The following is a 13,425-nucleotide window of genomic DNA, read 5'->3' on the forward strand; positions in this document are numbered from 1 at the left end:
TTTATCTGTTGCAAAAAAAAAATGTATTTGATTACTTGGGTAAAATTACAGTATCTCTGTTGTTAGTAAGTATTAAATGTTAAAGAAACTGGACCCTCCCCCTTTCCTTTCAACTTTCCAAGAAAGTGCATGTAACAGTCCAATTTTTTTCTTCTTCCATACCTAATACAAAATAAACAAACACTATACCTGCTCTCGATCAAGAAGAAACATTTGCTCTTGTAGGGACCATCTGTACATTTTAATGAGAGTGATATTTCTTATTGTATATACAAGAGCATCTACATTTTTCTCCACGGAAGGTTGTTCAAGATGCTATACTTAGCAGCATTGTGAAATTCCAGCACACATTTTCTATTGTGAATATACCTACAAGGCTACCAAAACAACACTTGTTTTTTTCTCTAAAGAATTCTGCGTGCTTATTACTATACAGAAACTTATTAACATTGAGGGAAGACGCAAGTAAAAAGCACAATACAAATAGCGTTCCAAACGGAAATGGTTAAATCTACAAAACAAAACAAGAAAAAAAAGCGGTTGAATTTTAGAATAAAAGTAAAAAACAAAAAAACAAAAAACAACAACAACAAAACAAAACCCAAACCTTGCAAAGACCCACACTGCTCAGTCTGTACTTCTAGTCCTTTCCTTGAATCTGTTTCGAAAGATTAGACAATGTGTTTGCTGATAAAATTTTTCAGCAGGATCAAAGTGTACATTTATATACAGACTTTATTAGAGACCTAATGCATCACTGTGGCATTGCATCAACACCGGATTCATATTAAACTGGATATAGAAAATAAGTTAATGCCAGATTAAGACCGCCTAGGAGGGCAACTCGAAATTGCCATAAATGTTACAGCAAGTTTACAGCACTCTTAGTCAATTAGTATTTAGTCCAAAATATAGAAGACCAAAGTTAACGCTTGCATTCTGTTTGCAAAGCAAGGTTATATCACTAATAAATAAGCTTTCTTAGAACTCTAGAAGTTGAACAAGGTACAAAAGAATGTCTTCAGAATGTCGTGGTCCATAGAGCTGGGGTGACTAGGGGGTGAGGGGCACGGGGCCGGGGTGGGGGGCAGGAGGCCACCAGAGGTGGCGGCCCCGGTGGCTTTAACTCGTGACGATCTCTTTGCTGTCCTCCACGAAGCGGGTGAAGCGGAAGTTGGTGCCGTTCTCACTGCTGGCCATCTTCTCCAGGCCGGCCAGGGGCGCGCTGGGCTCGGAGTTCTGGAGCTTCTCCAGGTTCCCCGTCAGCCCGCTAATAGGTGAGCTGCTGCCGCTGCCCAGGCTTCCAGGAATTGGAGGGACGCCACCGTTCTGAATGACGGAGATCTCGTTGGCCTTCATGGCCAGCCCGTTGGACAGTGCGGCTGCGTACTGGTTCCAGAAACTGGAAGGATCCCCGCTTCCTGACCTGGCTGCCAAATCCTTCTGGAACATTTCTGGGAACTTGACAGGATTGCCTCCTAGAAATGTCATGGGGCCGTCCACGGAGAGCCGCCGGCCCCGCCGCGCCGGGGTGCTGTTCCACATGTGAGTGCCCATGTGAACCTGCCGTGGGGGTGGGGGGAGGGAGGAAGAAGGGAGGGAGGAGAGAGGAAGGAAGAGAAGCTTAATAGTTGCATCTGTCTCAGCTCATATCCCAGGACGCGACAAAGCAAGGGGCCTGCACGTCTACTCTTATTACGGGCCAGACAGTGGAAAGGCCAGCGGCAACTCTGCACTCGCGGCCACTCTTAATAACGTGTCCGCCCTCGACGGCCCAGGGCCTGTCTTGCCTCTTCCCCGGCCGAGATGCCTTACTTACTCCTTTTTTATTGCCCGTATTTAGCTTATAATGGCCTCCAACAAGCCAGCCACCGGCAGATAGCGCCTTGCAGGGCGCGAATTGTTATGTCCACTCTCATTGCAATGGTAAGGATTGTATCTGACACCCTTTACCCTATAAATGTCCTTTTCAGATGGGAAAAAAGCACCCCTTGCTGATTGCCCATTGGAGGGCCCCGTGTGTGGCTAGGGGAAAAAAAAAAAAAGGCCAGAAAGTAATTATTCATCTCACATTACTGGCAGCAATCTCCAGAGAGAGACTCTGTCAACAGAGATGTACACAGTCAGAGCGCTCAACTGTTGCTCCGGAACTTACGCATATTTGCTTTATTTCCAACACTTATCAGTAGGAAATGTTGTCTAATCAATTATCATCATGCCCATTAGCAGAGCCAGTGACGTTACTGTTTTTAGAGGAGCAAACCACGCTGGAGTGCGTGGTTGTGAAAAATAGATGCACACGCCGAGGCGAGCCGCAATTATTAAGTGATGCAGCCAGCGCACAGGCCACGTGGAGGTCTTTAATCAATGCCCTGTGGCAACGCCAGGCTGTCTTCCTGGGTAGGTAGAGCAATTCATTTGGTGCACTTAGCGAGACAACAGGGAGAGGCCGCTGCTTCGCTTAGGTACCAAATTACTCAATGCGCTCTGACATTCAGCGAGCTGCAGGCTGCCCTTGTCCTGGCCATGATCCTGCCCCTCAAGGGCGTCCCCCGCTCCTCCCCAGGCAGGTGCAAGCAGCAGGTTCCCCTCCTGAGAACCTCTCTCCCTCTCTGCATCTCGGGCCGCATGCATTACAGGCAATCCGTGGCGGGGAGACACGGGCCGGTGGGGTGGCTGAGGTGCACGGTGGAGGCAGGTACCTTAAGATTGCCTTTAGTCGTGAAAGCTCTTCCACAAATAGTGCAAGCAAAGGGTTTCTCTCCAGTGTGAGTTCTCTCGTGAATCTGTAGGGCACTGGATGAGGAGAAGGTTTTGCCACATGTGTTGCAATAGTGCTGTTTAGGAGTTCTCCTGGGCAGAGCGGGGAGCAGGACTGGGGACGTGGCAGCGGATGACAGAGGCCCGGAAGGGACGTGACCGGCGGGGGCGTCCTTGCTGTCCTGAGCAGAAACATGCATGAAGCCGTTGACCTCCGTCTTGATGAGAGACGACAAGGAGTTGGCGGGAATCACCGCAGAGTTCTGATTGGGGCCGAGGTTGGAACTGGGCTCGAAGAGCTGGGATGGCAGATCTCGCATCTGATGTGTCAACATGTGCTGCTTCAAATTACCCTTTGTGGAAAAGCCACGATTGCAAACTGTGCAAATAAACGGTCTCTCTTTGGTATGACTTCTATAGTGGATGTCCAAGGCACTCTGACAAGCAAAGGTTTTGCCACAAATGTCGCAAGCGGTATTTTTAAATTTACCCCGGTCTCTGAAAGGGAAGAGGATGCCCAAGGAATCTTCCTTGATGATTTTCTCTGCGTGACTCGATGTCAGATCCAGGGCCCCGCCGTTCATGGGGGTGGGAGACAAGCCGTTGGCGAACTCGCTCGGCCCGGCTGCTCTCTGTGGCTTTTCCTCAACGCCGGGGGACTTGTGGGCCTCCTGGGCGCTGTTGGAGGGGGACAGGGCCTGCATGGACGAGGCGGACTCGGAGGCGGCCGGGCTGCCGGCGCTCTGGCTCTCCACGTCCCCGCCCACTGAGGACGAGTCGTTGGTCAGCACGTCCCCCTCGACGGAGCCGTTCTCCACCGACTTGAGGCTGGCCTGCAGCTGCTCCGCTAGGCCAGCGCTGATCATCTTCATCTGGTTCTCCAAAGCAGCGATGCTTGACATCTCGAGGGGCAGAGGCGAGGAGGACAGGCTGTCCTGGGAGGCGTCGGCCGACCTGGGCGTGTCGGGGATGCTGCCGTCGGGACAGTCCTCCATGTTCTCGTCAGAGAAATTGTCCAGGTCATCGAAATTCTTCTCGTCGAAGGAGCCCGTGTCGGACTCCATGGACTCGGGGTAGCTGTCGGGGACGGGGGTGTTGGGGATCTGGCCCCCCATGTGCATCCGAATGTGCTGCTGCAGCACCACGGCGTTGGTGAACTTCTTCTGGCAGATGGGGCAGGAATGCTGGACTCTGAGCGGGGGCACGGCCCGGTGCACGCTGTAGTGGGTCTTGAGGTTCCCTTTCGTGGTGAACGCTCGGCCGCAGATCTTGCACTTGAAGGGCCTCTCCCCGGTGTGCGTCCGGTAGTGCATCTTCAGGGCGCTCTGACAGCTCAGGACCCGGTGGCAGATGATGCACTCGTTGGGGTCCGTGGCCTTCTTGTCAATGTTCTCTACCAGCTGCTGCAGCTTGGAAGTCTCTGATGCCTGGGCCGAGTCCAGGAGTCCCCCGAAAGGAAACTTGGCCTTGAACTGCTCCGACATGAGTGGCAACAGAGGGTTGGTGAACGTGGGGGCGCTGCCCGGGCCGCAGTCGGCTGCTGGCGAGCCCAGGGCGCTGCTGCTGCTCCCTGCAGGGGCCGAGGCGGGGACCACGCCGCTGTCTTCACTTTTGCCGCCAGAGGGTGGCAGAGTGGACGCGTCGGCTTCCTCTGGGAGCCCACCCAGGCTTCTCGTGGCTGGCTCCGGGGCCCCAGAGTCACTTTTGACTGAACCCGGGGGGCTGGCAGCAGAGTGGCTAATGGGGATGGGGGCTGGCTCTTCCGTCTTGATGAAGGGGGCCAGGCTCGGCAGGGTCGGGGGCAGCGGCAGGCCGACGGAGGTGGTCAGAGTGGGCAGGACTGGCTTGGTGTCCAGCCAGCTGGTGACCGGCTTCTCTGGAGGGATGGACATGCCATAGGGGATGCCGGTGCTCGTGGGGATGTTGTCCAAATGCTCAGGCACGGGGTAGGGGTTCATCTGGATGTGCGGGTATTTCTCTTTGTGGCGCTGGAAGTGCACCTTGAGGTTGCCCTTGGTGGAGAACCTGTTCCCGCAGATGTTACACTTGAAAGGCCTCTCGCCGGTGTGGGAGCGCAAGTGGATCTGCAAGGCACTGTCGCTCCCGAAGACCTTCGCGCAGAACCTGCACTTGTGTTTGAAGAACGCCTCGTCCGAAGTACTTTTTGCTTCGAAGGCAGTGACATTTGGTGGCTTGCTTTTTCTCTGCTGGGCCAAGGCAGACAAGGGGTTTAAGTCCTCTGCCGTCGTTCCGATGTTGGGCAAAGCGCTGGGGAACACCGAGTTAGCAGGGGCCGGCTGAGGTAGAAGTGGATTAGATGCAGGGCTTAACAAGCTGCTTATTGCAAAAGGTGGTGAGGACGATGCGGAGACGGCTGCGCTGCTGACATGCGGGGCCCCGGCACTCGAAGCCACTTTTTCCGAGGACGGGGTAGGACCTGCTGCCGCCAGCATGTCCCTACTGGGAGACGTGCCACTGTTGGATGGAAGGATGGTGTTGCCAGAACTGCTCTGAGGTAGCTGGATTGGGGGGAGCTGTTTCACACCGCTAATGCTGGCAGACTGGCTAGCGAGGCTCTGTGCTAATCCAGCTGCTGCCGCCAGCTGTTGAGATAAATGGGAACTTAGCGTGGACAAGGGGTTGGCAGATGTTCGTAAAGTACCTTGGGAAGGACTCGAAGATGTTGGCAAGTCTGCGTTCTGAGACGCCAACAGCAGGATCTGGTGCCGGATCTGTTCGATCAGTTGCAGCTGGTGGATCTGTTGCTGCTGCAGCGCCAGGAGCTGCTCCATGAGGGCGGGGACGGCCAGCTTGCCCCCCGAGGCCCCGCTGCACCTCGCTTCCTGCGAGAACTGGGCCACCGCCACCTTGGTGCTCTGAAGGTTCTCGATGATGACGTTGCTGTTGATCACGGAGAAGTTGCCCAGCGTTGTCAGGTCCCCGAGTTGAGGTAGAGAGGTTGTGATGGCTGAGGTACCTGTGGCGGGGCTGCTGCTGCTGCTACTGCTGCTGCTGCTGCTGCTACTGCAGCCCGAGGTCCCGCTGCCGCCACCGTGGCCGCCACCGGCGCTCGAGGACCCGCTGCTGCCGCTTTTGTTAGCCACGGGGGCCTCCAGCTCCATGGACTCTTCTCTGTCAAGCCCGTTGTGTTCTGAAAGGTGGCCGCCGTCCACTTGATCGGTTTTGTTCCCCGTGTCATGCATGTGGTCTTCGGGATTATCGGGAGCGGGGCTGGGGGAGAAGCTTCCGGGCGGGGAGGTGGGATTTTCAGTGACGATTAAAACTAATTGATTTTTAGTACAGTTCTTCTTGTGGAGCAGAAGATCTGATAATTCAAAGAACTCGGCACAGCACCGGCCACAGACGTGGGCGTCCTTGCTCTTCGTGATGCGACTTGTGGGATGACCCTTCTCCGTGTCTCCTGCGAACACCAAGAGGCGCAGGGTTAGAAGCGGGGCCGGGGCCACACAGTCACCTCCAGAAAGATGCCCAAGGCCCAGCTCACAGCTGAAGCCCTGGAAAACCAATCGATGGGGCCTGAGGGTGCTCGGGATTCATTTTTTTAAGGCTGTGTGTGTGTATGTGTGTGTGTATGTGTATGTGTGTGTGTATGTGTGTGTGTGCATGTGGAGTAGGGGGGAGGGGGACTTGCCTGTCCATGGCGTAGCCCAGGTAGTCACGGGCTTCAGATAATTCATCAAAACATGAAATACTCCGAATGGGCGACACAGGTACATGATGAAATTCCATAGCAAAATATTGATTCCCAATATTTTACACACCTTACTGTCTACTCATCTGCAGAGGGTCCAGCAACCATTCTGAGGACTTATTAGGCTCTTGAGTTTCTGTCAACCTTATTCATTTTCAACTGATCCAAAGATATCTGTGACAGTTTGTTCTGTCACTAAACTAATTTGTAGTCATTCAGGTTCCAATCAGTTGCTGACAAGCGGTGGGGGGAAAATGCATATCGCCAAGCTGTGGACTGACAACTTGAAGATCACCTCCAGCCCCTACCTCCAACCCCGGCTCAGTGTGATCCGTGACAAACACACTTTAGTCACATCACCAGCAAATCCTCCAGGCTGCTCTTCAAGACTTAACTTGAATACAAAAGGGAAAGCAACACACACACAATGCGGAGAAACACGATGATCCTAATCCCTTACAAGGCCTGCCTGGCACCTATATATCACCCCATGGCATGTTTATTTTTAAAATTAAAGAATGCAAGCCCTGCCACAACGCCACTGGTAGAGGAATCTATGTCACTAGGCCCCAAATGGCAACCTTCAGCCTCTAAATATTTCATCAGAAACGGCGCTTTCCATCTAGAGACTCCAGGGCAGGATTTCCATTTCTGATTAAACATCAACTTAGAGAAGGGTGCACAGTTAAGGGGTCGCGCTGCCCACCCCAGTCAGAGATCATGCTTGCGCTACAGTTTGGAAACGCTTTGCAGCCCTCCTTGTCTGAATGTCTTTAAAAGCAGCTTGCTCTGAACTGTTATCAATTGTTTAACAGATTGTCCTGAACCTTTTATTATAAAAAAAAAATCCCTTTATTTCATGTTTGTTTCCACTGGTTGCTCAGATGTCTTCTCACTAAGATCCATTTGTAAATTAAACATAAAAATCTCCAAGTCCAAGCTAACATCCTATTCAAAGACAGGATGGCGTCCCATTGTTTGCCCAGCATGGGGAACACCAACTTCTGTTGTACAAATGGTGTGTGGTCATCTCGGAGGGCTGTGAAAAAAAAAAAAACTGTTTAATTCAAGGATTACCTCCCTGCATGCCTTCCTGCAGAACTGAATCAGATAATAGGTAGTTTCCATGACTTCCAAATTGAATCTCCCACAAAACTTGCAGGAAGAAAGTAATTGCGGATATGAATAAATGCAAAATAAAAAAAAAGCTGTTTTTTCTTTCCTCCCTAGCAAACTTAATAGTCTACTCAAAGGAGTCAGCCATTTGCCTTTTTTGTAGTAAACATCAAAAAAAGAAAAAAAAAGGCTTGAAGAGTTTTGCATTTCAGAAAATAGATTTAATAGCGAGATATTAACTTCCGAAAATTCCTTAACTCTGCTTGCCTTGAGTGATGCAGAAGTCGAAGAGGAAAGAATGCCAAATGCATGCATGCTGTATTCACTGCAAGTGTTATTTTAGTAGCGAAGTTATACTTAACAAGCCAGCTTTCCTAATGCTGGTCGTTTAATCTCCACGAGGGTATAGTGCAAAATGTGGTAACGACACCAAACAAATCTTAGTGGTAGCAGAAAACACCAATAATGATCCAGTTTTAATTTAATGTTTAATCATCCTAATTGGCACTGGATTCCTATGCACGTGGAAGGTGCTCTTTTTGTCCCTTTTTGTCTCTCCTCTTGCCTTAAAACAACATAAACAAAATATTAGATGAAATTTGCTCAAGTTACGTCGCTTAACTTGGGACAAAAATAATGTGACAAAAATTCCGTTTAAAGCTTCTTATTTTGACAACCAATTTTAAATGATGCATCCATTTCAGATGCTTATTTTAAACTAGGAAATGCAATTCCTAATATATTCAACAGAAATGTGATTTCTTTCTCTTTGCACATTTCCATATGTAATGGTTATGTTTCCATCTACTTTTACAGCCAATTATGAAGGAACAAAAGCTATTCTGTTTGTTCACACATTTTCAACAAAATGCATTAAAACTATTATGTCAGCATGTTCTATTAAGCTCTGCATTCAGTGGAAAATACTTTTCAACCAGCTCACATTTATCAAAACATAAAGCCACTTTAAAACACAGTTTTGCTTGGTCAGCTGGGCTTAGACAAATAATGACAGATTCAGAACTAAATAACTAGCAAGGGAAATCAGAAAACTGACTTCATCAATTGTACACATTACAATGTAGTTGCTTCAAATATTTAGCACATCTGTGCTCACGATTAAAGGGCATTTTAATTCTTTATAACTTGCAAACGTCTGATAGTCTCGTAATAGAGAGAGAAAATAAAGGAAAGGTTGCTTTACAAGATTTAGCTGATTATTACTTTCCTGCGCTGGAGTTCTGTATGTGTGCGGCTTCAAGACTCACTTGAGAATTTGCAAGTTTTTCAACCTGAACATTTTTATATTTGAGATTGTGCTAACTGGACGGAAAATGAGAGACGCTGAAAAACACACGCCTGCTTCTTCTAAGAGAGACTGTTAAAAAGCTGCCTATGTTTTAGCTTAGATTCTCACAACATTTTAATAAGCTGACATTTGATCTCACTGTAGAGTCAACTAATTTAATTTCCTGATGTTGGTGAACACCTCCAGGACCCCCCCATCCCCCATCCTGGTATCTATTCTGATGGATTTCAAAAGCAGGTGTCGCTACACTGTAATAATTCTTAACTTTAAATCTATCTGTATTCTGAACAGAACTCCAATGAAACAGTTGAAAAGGAGACAGAGAAAAACAAGAGAACTAGTTTGTATCTTTAACTACCAAAGGGAATATTTTAAATTGTAATAAGATAGACACACTGGAACAAGTTCTAATTCCTTTTTCCCATCATCCTGCGAGCTTGTATCTCTCTCAATAATCTGTTACATAGGATTGCAACTGGTGACCCCATTATAGTAAGCACAGTTGCCTCCTTCCTTGTACTATGGTGAAAACAACATTCCCGTTCCTTTTCTATGGATTTTGCATACAAATGAAAGTAATTTTATAATGCTAGCCAGATAGGAAAATTTAAGAAGCAGTGGTTTTCTAAGTATGTACACAGAAAAAGATATTTGGAATTTTCTGGGCCTTTTTTGGGGGAGGGGATGATCTTAACGTACACCCACCCCCCTTACAGAATTTTTACTGAACTCCCAGATATTTTAGTTTTTGTGTTATTTTTGTACTTGATACTCAATTCAAATTTATCCATTTTTCATCATTTGACCAAAACATTGGCAGAATCAGAAGCAGAAAATTGAAGTGTTCCAGCATATCTGTCTGCTGAGAAAAATAAAAATAAAACTCTGCCCCACAGAGAAAGGTTTGGCCAGCCAGGAAAAGCAAAAACCACCACCCTCCTCTACCAGACTTAGTTTTCTTTATGGAGCTTCTCAGAAAGACACTTCACTGTACTCGCCTTCACCTTAAGACCATGTGAGCATTTTTGTCACACAACTTCTCCCCATGGTGGTTTTGTAGCCCATAACTTTAAGAGGCTGCTCCTCGTTCATGGACCTATTTAGGAAGGCTGTCATAAACATATTTGATGGATTGATCCTTTATCTTTTTTTTTTCCTTGCACAGACCTGAGAAAAAGCCAGAATCTGAATATCTAGCTGAGGATTCCAAAAGAATCTTTAAACATGACAACACATGCTGTGCATATTTTCTGTAATGTCCAAACTTTCCTCTCTGGGATATGCGAAAGCAAATGACAACATGGACCGGACCGGCACCCTTCAAGTTAGCTTGGTGTTCTGACCAGGATCCAACACAAATGCAATCCCTGAAAACACAGCCACCCAGACAAGACCCTGCTTTTAAAACCTTGAGCCCAGCCCACCTAAGGCACACAATAAAAGAAAGGGGGAGAGCGTCTCCCCCACGGATGAATCAAACTGAACACTAGATGGGGTTCCAGTTGCAAGGGTTTGTTCAAAAACTTCTTTGTGGCTTTCGTATTCCAGTGACGCGTAAAAGAGAGACTCCTTAAGGCGAGATCTAAACTTTGACTACATAAACATTGGCAAAGGCACAAGAAACTAAATCCCTGTTGTTTGCGGGTAAAACTGAGCTATGAGAACTACCTGTCAATCTTCCCCTTTGGGGGTCTGGCATCTGAGGGTGACAGGGGAATAAGGTTAGGAAAAGAAGCCAAGCTGATAAGGTGAAACTAAAATAAACTACTAACTTCCTGCTAAGTGACTAGCAAGACTCAATTTGGGGGTCACCGGGAAGATACTGAAAGACGTATGATGATCTGGACCTTGTCACCCCTGCATGGGAGGAGGCTAGCAAAGGTTAAAACAGCTCCGGCACACGGAGGCTTTCCGAAGCCTGGCATGCAACTTTTTTTCTTTTCGGGGGGAGGGGCGGCGGCTCTTAGGTTAACTTACCGTCTCTTTGGCTGAACAGCTAGAGGACTTCAGTTTTGCTAATCTACGACTATTTTAGACTACGGGGCGGTCTGCGCCAATGCTCTCTCTTAGAAAAACCCAGCTAACACCGTAGGAAGAATTCGTTCGGGTTAGCACACAGACACAGCGTGGCTTTTGAACAATTTCAAAACACTTAACCAGTCTGCCTATTTCTGCTCCAGGCTGCAGAGGCTCTCCACAGTAAACACGTGGGCTCCTGCCTGGGAAAGGACTCTGTGGGTAGGCAACTTGCTACCTCCATACGTATACAAAGAGATGAAAGAGATCCCAACCCCCCAAGAATCACCTATACATTGGCACTTGTGCCTATGAACCTTAGGAGAAACTCCACGTAATACAGACCACAAAACCTTGAGCACCGCAGAGGCACTTTCACACATGAAACCTTACACCCAACTGGACTTTGGCTTTGGTTGTGTTTGTGTGTGTGTGTGTTTTGTTGTTGACAATGTAGGAAGTATGTACAGCCTGAAGCAAATCTCAAACAGTTTGCATTTTCTCATCCAGAATCCCCCATTAATGCCAAACTTAAAATAGGCCTGATTAAACACGAATTCTTTCCGACTGCCTTATCTTGCAGGTGTCGGTTTTTTAAAAAAAGCAATTAATTATGGTTCTCTCTAACCTTTTGGGTCCAGAAATCAATGTGTTGCCATTAAGCTGCTCACAATGAGTAAATTACTTTGATAAATAATAGAATTTCAGTATTAATATCAGTAAGCAGATATTTTTATGATACTTCACGTGAGTCAATGTTTGATCTACAACTCATGATGCTTTTATTTTTCCTCCAATATTATCTTTTCCTTGAAAAAGCTGAACAGCAAAAATACTTTCTTAATAAATGAATGGAGTCCAAATAGGCCAGCTATGTAGTTACAGGCGTGGTAAAATTACCACCAAGGGAAGAAAAATCCAATACAGGCACACACACACACACATCCCCACCCACACACACCACAACTGAAATTCAAATCTATAGCAGAGAACCCACTTCTAAAAATCAGTAAACTTTCATAACCTTCTTGCTCAGAATTATTTATCTCTGTGCACCGTCTTTGCAGCGGCAGTTCTCTTTCTACAAGTGTTTCGAGACTTGTTGAATATCATATAAGAGGCAAGTCAGATGTGCCACAATCTTGCTTCCCTAAGAAACAAGAATTCCCCAGGTTATTTCAGAGTGTTTCTGGCGTTACAGCTGCACTACAGCAGAGTCAAACACCGATACCCTAAGTTAAATCGGCCAAAGAACCCTGTTTTCTTGAACTTGCTCTGATGGAGCGGTCTGTGTGGCTGCTTCCATGCCTCGGCTGTCTTTATAAGCGCGCACACACTCACACACACATGCACACACACAAACACACTACCTGAGACCTGCTCCTTAACTAGGGTCTACACACTTCTCGGTTCTACTCTGGGCAGAAGTCATAAAAACCTGAGGTGCTGGCACTTGGGAAGTACAGAAACTAGATTGGATCTGCTGTGTTTGCTGTTTCGCTCGCCCCTCTGAGGACTACCTCGAGAAAAAAGTAACCACAATGTTTGAACAGGGGTGTGCCTTCTAAAAATGTAACCACATACACACACACACACACACACACACATATATGTAAACAACAAAGCCAAACTCCATCGCCCCTCCAGGAAGGACTGGTGATCAGGGAGGGGATGCACCACAGAGGGGTGACCTTCTAAGGGTAACCCGGAGGTCCCTCTAGAACTTTCAGCTGCATTTCTCTCACAACCATTCTCAAATAAAAAGACCGGGATGCGGTGGGGGGCGGGGGGGGGCACGTTAGGCCTGCCTGTACATCCAGCACTGGGGAGGATCATTTGTGTACTAATATTATTACAACACACTAAATCCTGCAACCCTATTACAAAATCCACCCTCTAGGCAACTTCTTCGGAACTTATTGTTCGACCATGTAAAAACAGTCATAAGCTAAAACCATTCCTGCCGAAGGCCAAGAGGAGGGGGAGCAGAGAGGGGCACAGGCCTGGCTGGGAGGGGTGTTTCCTGGGGTGTCCCTCGCACTACACTGCTCCTTGGGACAATGAACCAGCTTTGGGGAAGAAAAAAAAGAGAGGGAGGAAGGAAGGAAGAGAAAGGAAAAGAAAGATGGAAAAGAAAGGAAACTCGATTCAATCCCTTAATTAACTTACCTCAAAGCTCAAATAAACTAAAAAAAAAAAGTACTAAGAAATAATCAGAGTAAGAGGTAGTGAACCCCTTTTATGCCATTGCTTTATGAGAGCCTTTAACTATTAAAAATGCCGGATTGAGAGGGGGAAAGGCAATTGCTTCCACCACCAGACTTGAATCGTTTGTGTGTGTGTGTGTGTGTGTGTGTGTGTGTGTGTGTAAAATGTAGAAAATCAGTCCAAATGAACAACATAGCCTAAAAAACCCTCCTTTCTCTCTTCTTGGGGTTTTCATATACAAATTGTGAGCCTAGCAGGCTGGCGGTGCGGAAGGTCTGCACAGAAACTCCAGGAAAGATGGGTG

At 47.5% G+C, this 13,425-nt stretch overlaps 1 protein-coding gene across 1 annotated transcript in view; it reads right to left on the reverse strand.

Moving 5' to 3' along the window:
* The window catches only part of SALL1 (spalt like transcription factor 1), a 17,236-nt gene continuing 3,811 nt past the window's right edge, over positions 1-13,425 (reverse strand). The window contains exons 3-4 of the mRNA XM_089319706.1: positions 2,703-6,181; positions 1-1,563 (exon numbers count right to left, since the gene is read on the reverse strand). Of these exons, the coding sequence (XP_089175832.1) occupies positions 1,123-1,563; positions 2,703-6,181 (3,920 nt within the window). The 3' untranslated portion in view covers positions 1-1,122. The remainder of the gene's footprint in view (positions 1,564-2,702; positions 6,182-13,425) is intronic.

Source organism: Oryctolagus cuniculus, chromosome 18, assembly GCF_051225735.1.
Source record: "Oryctolagus cuniculus isolate XC-2025 breed Fujian yellow rabbit chromosome 18, ASM5122573v1, whole genome shotgun sequence".
Classification (NCBI taxonomy): Eukaryota; Metazoa; Chordata; class Mammalia; order Lagomorpha; family Leporidae; genus Oryctolagus; species Oryctolagus cuniculus.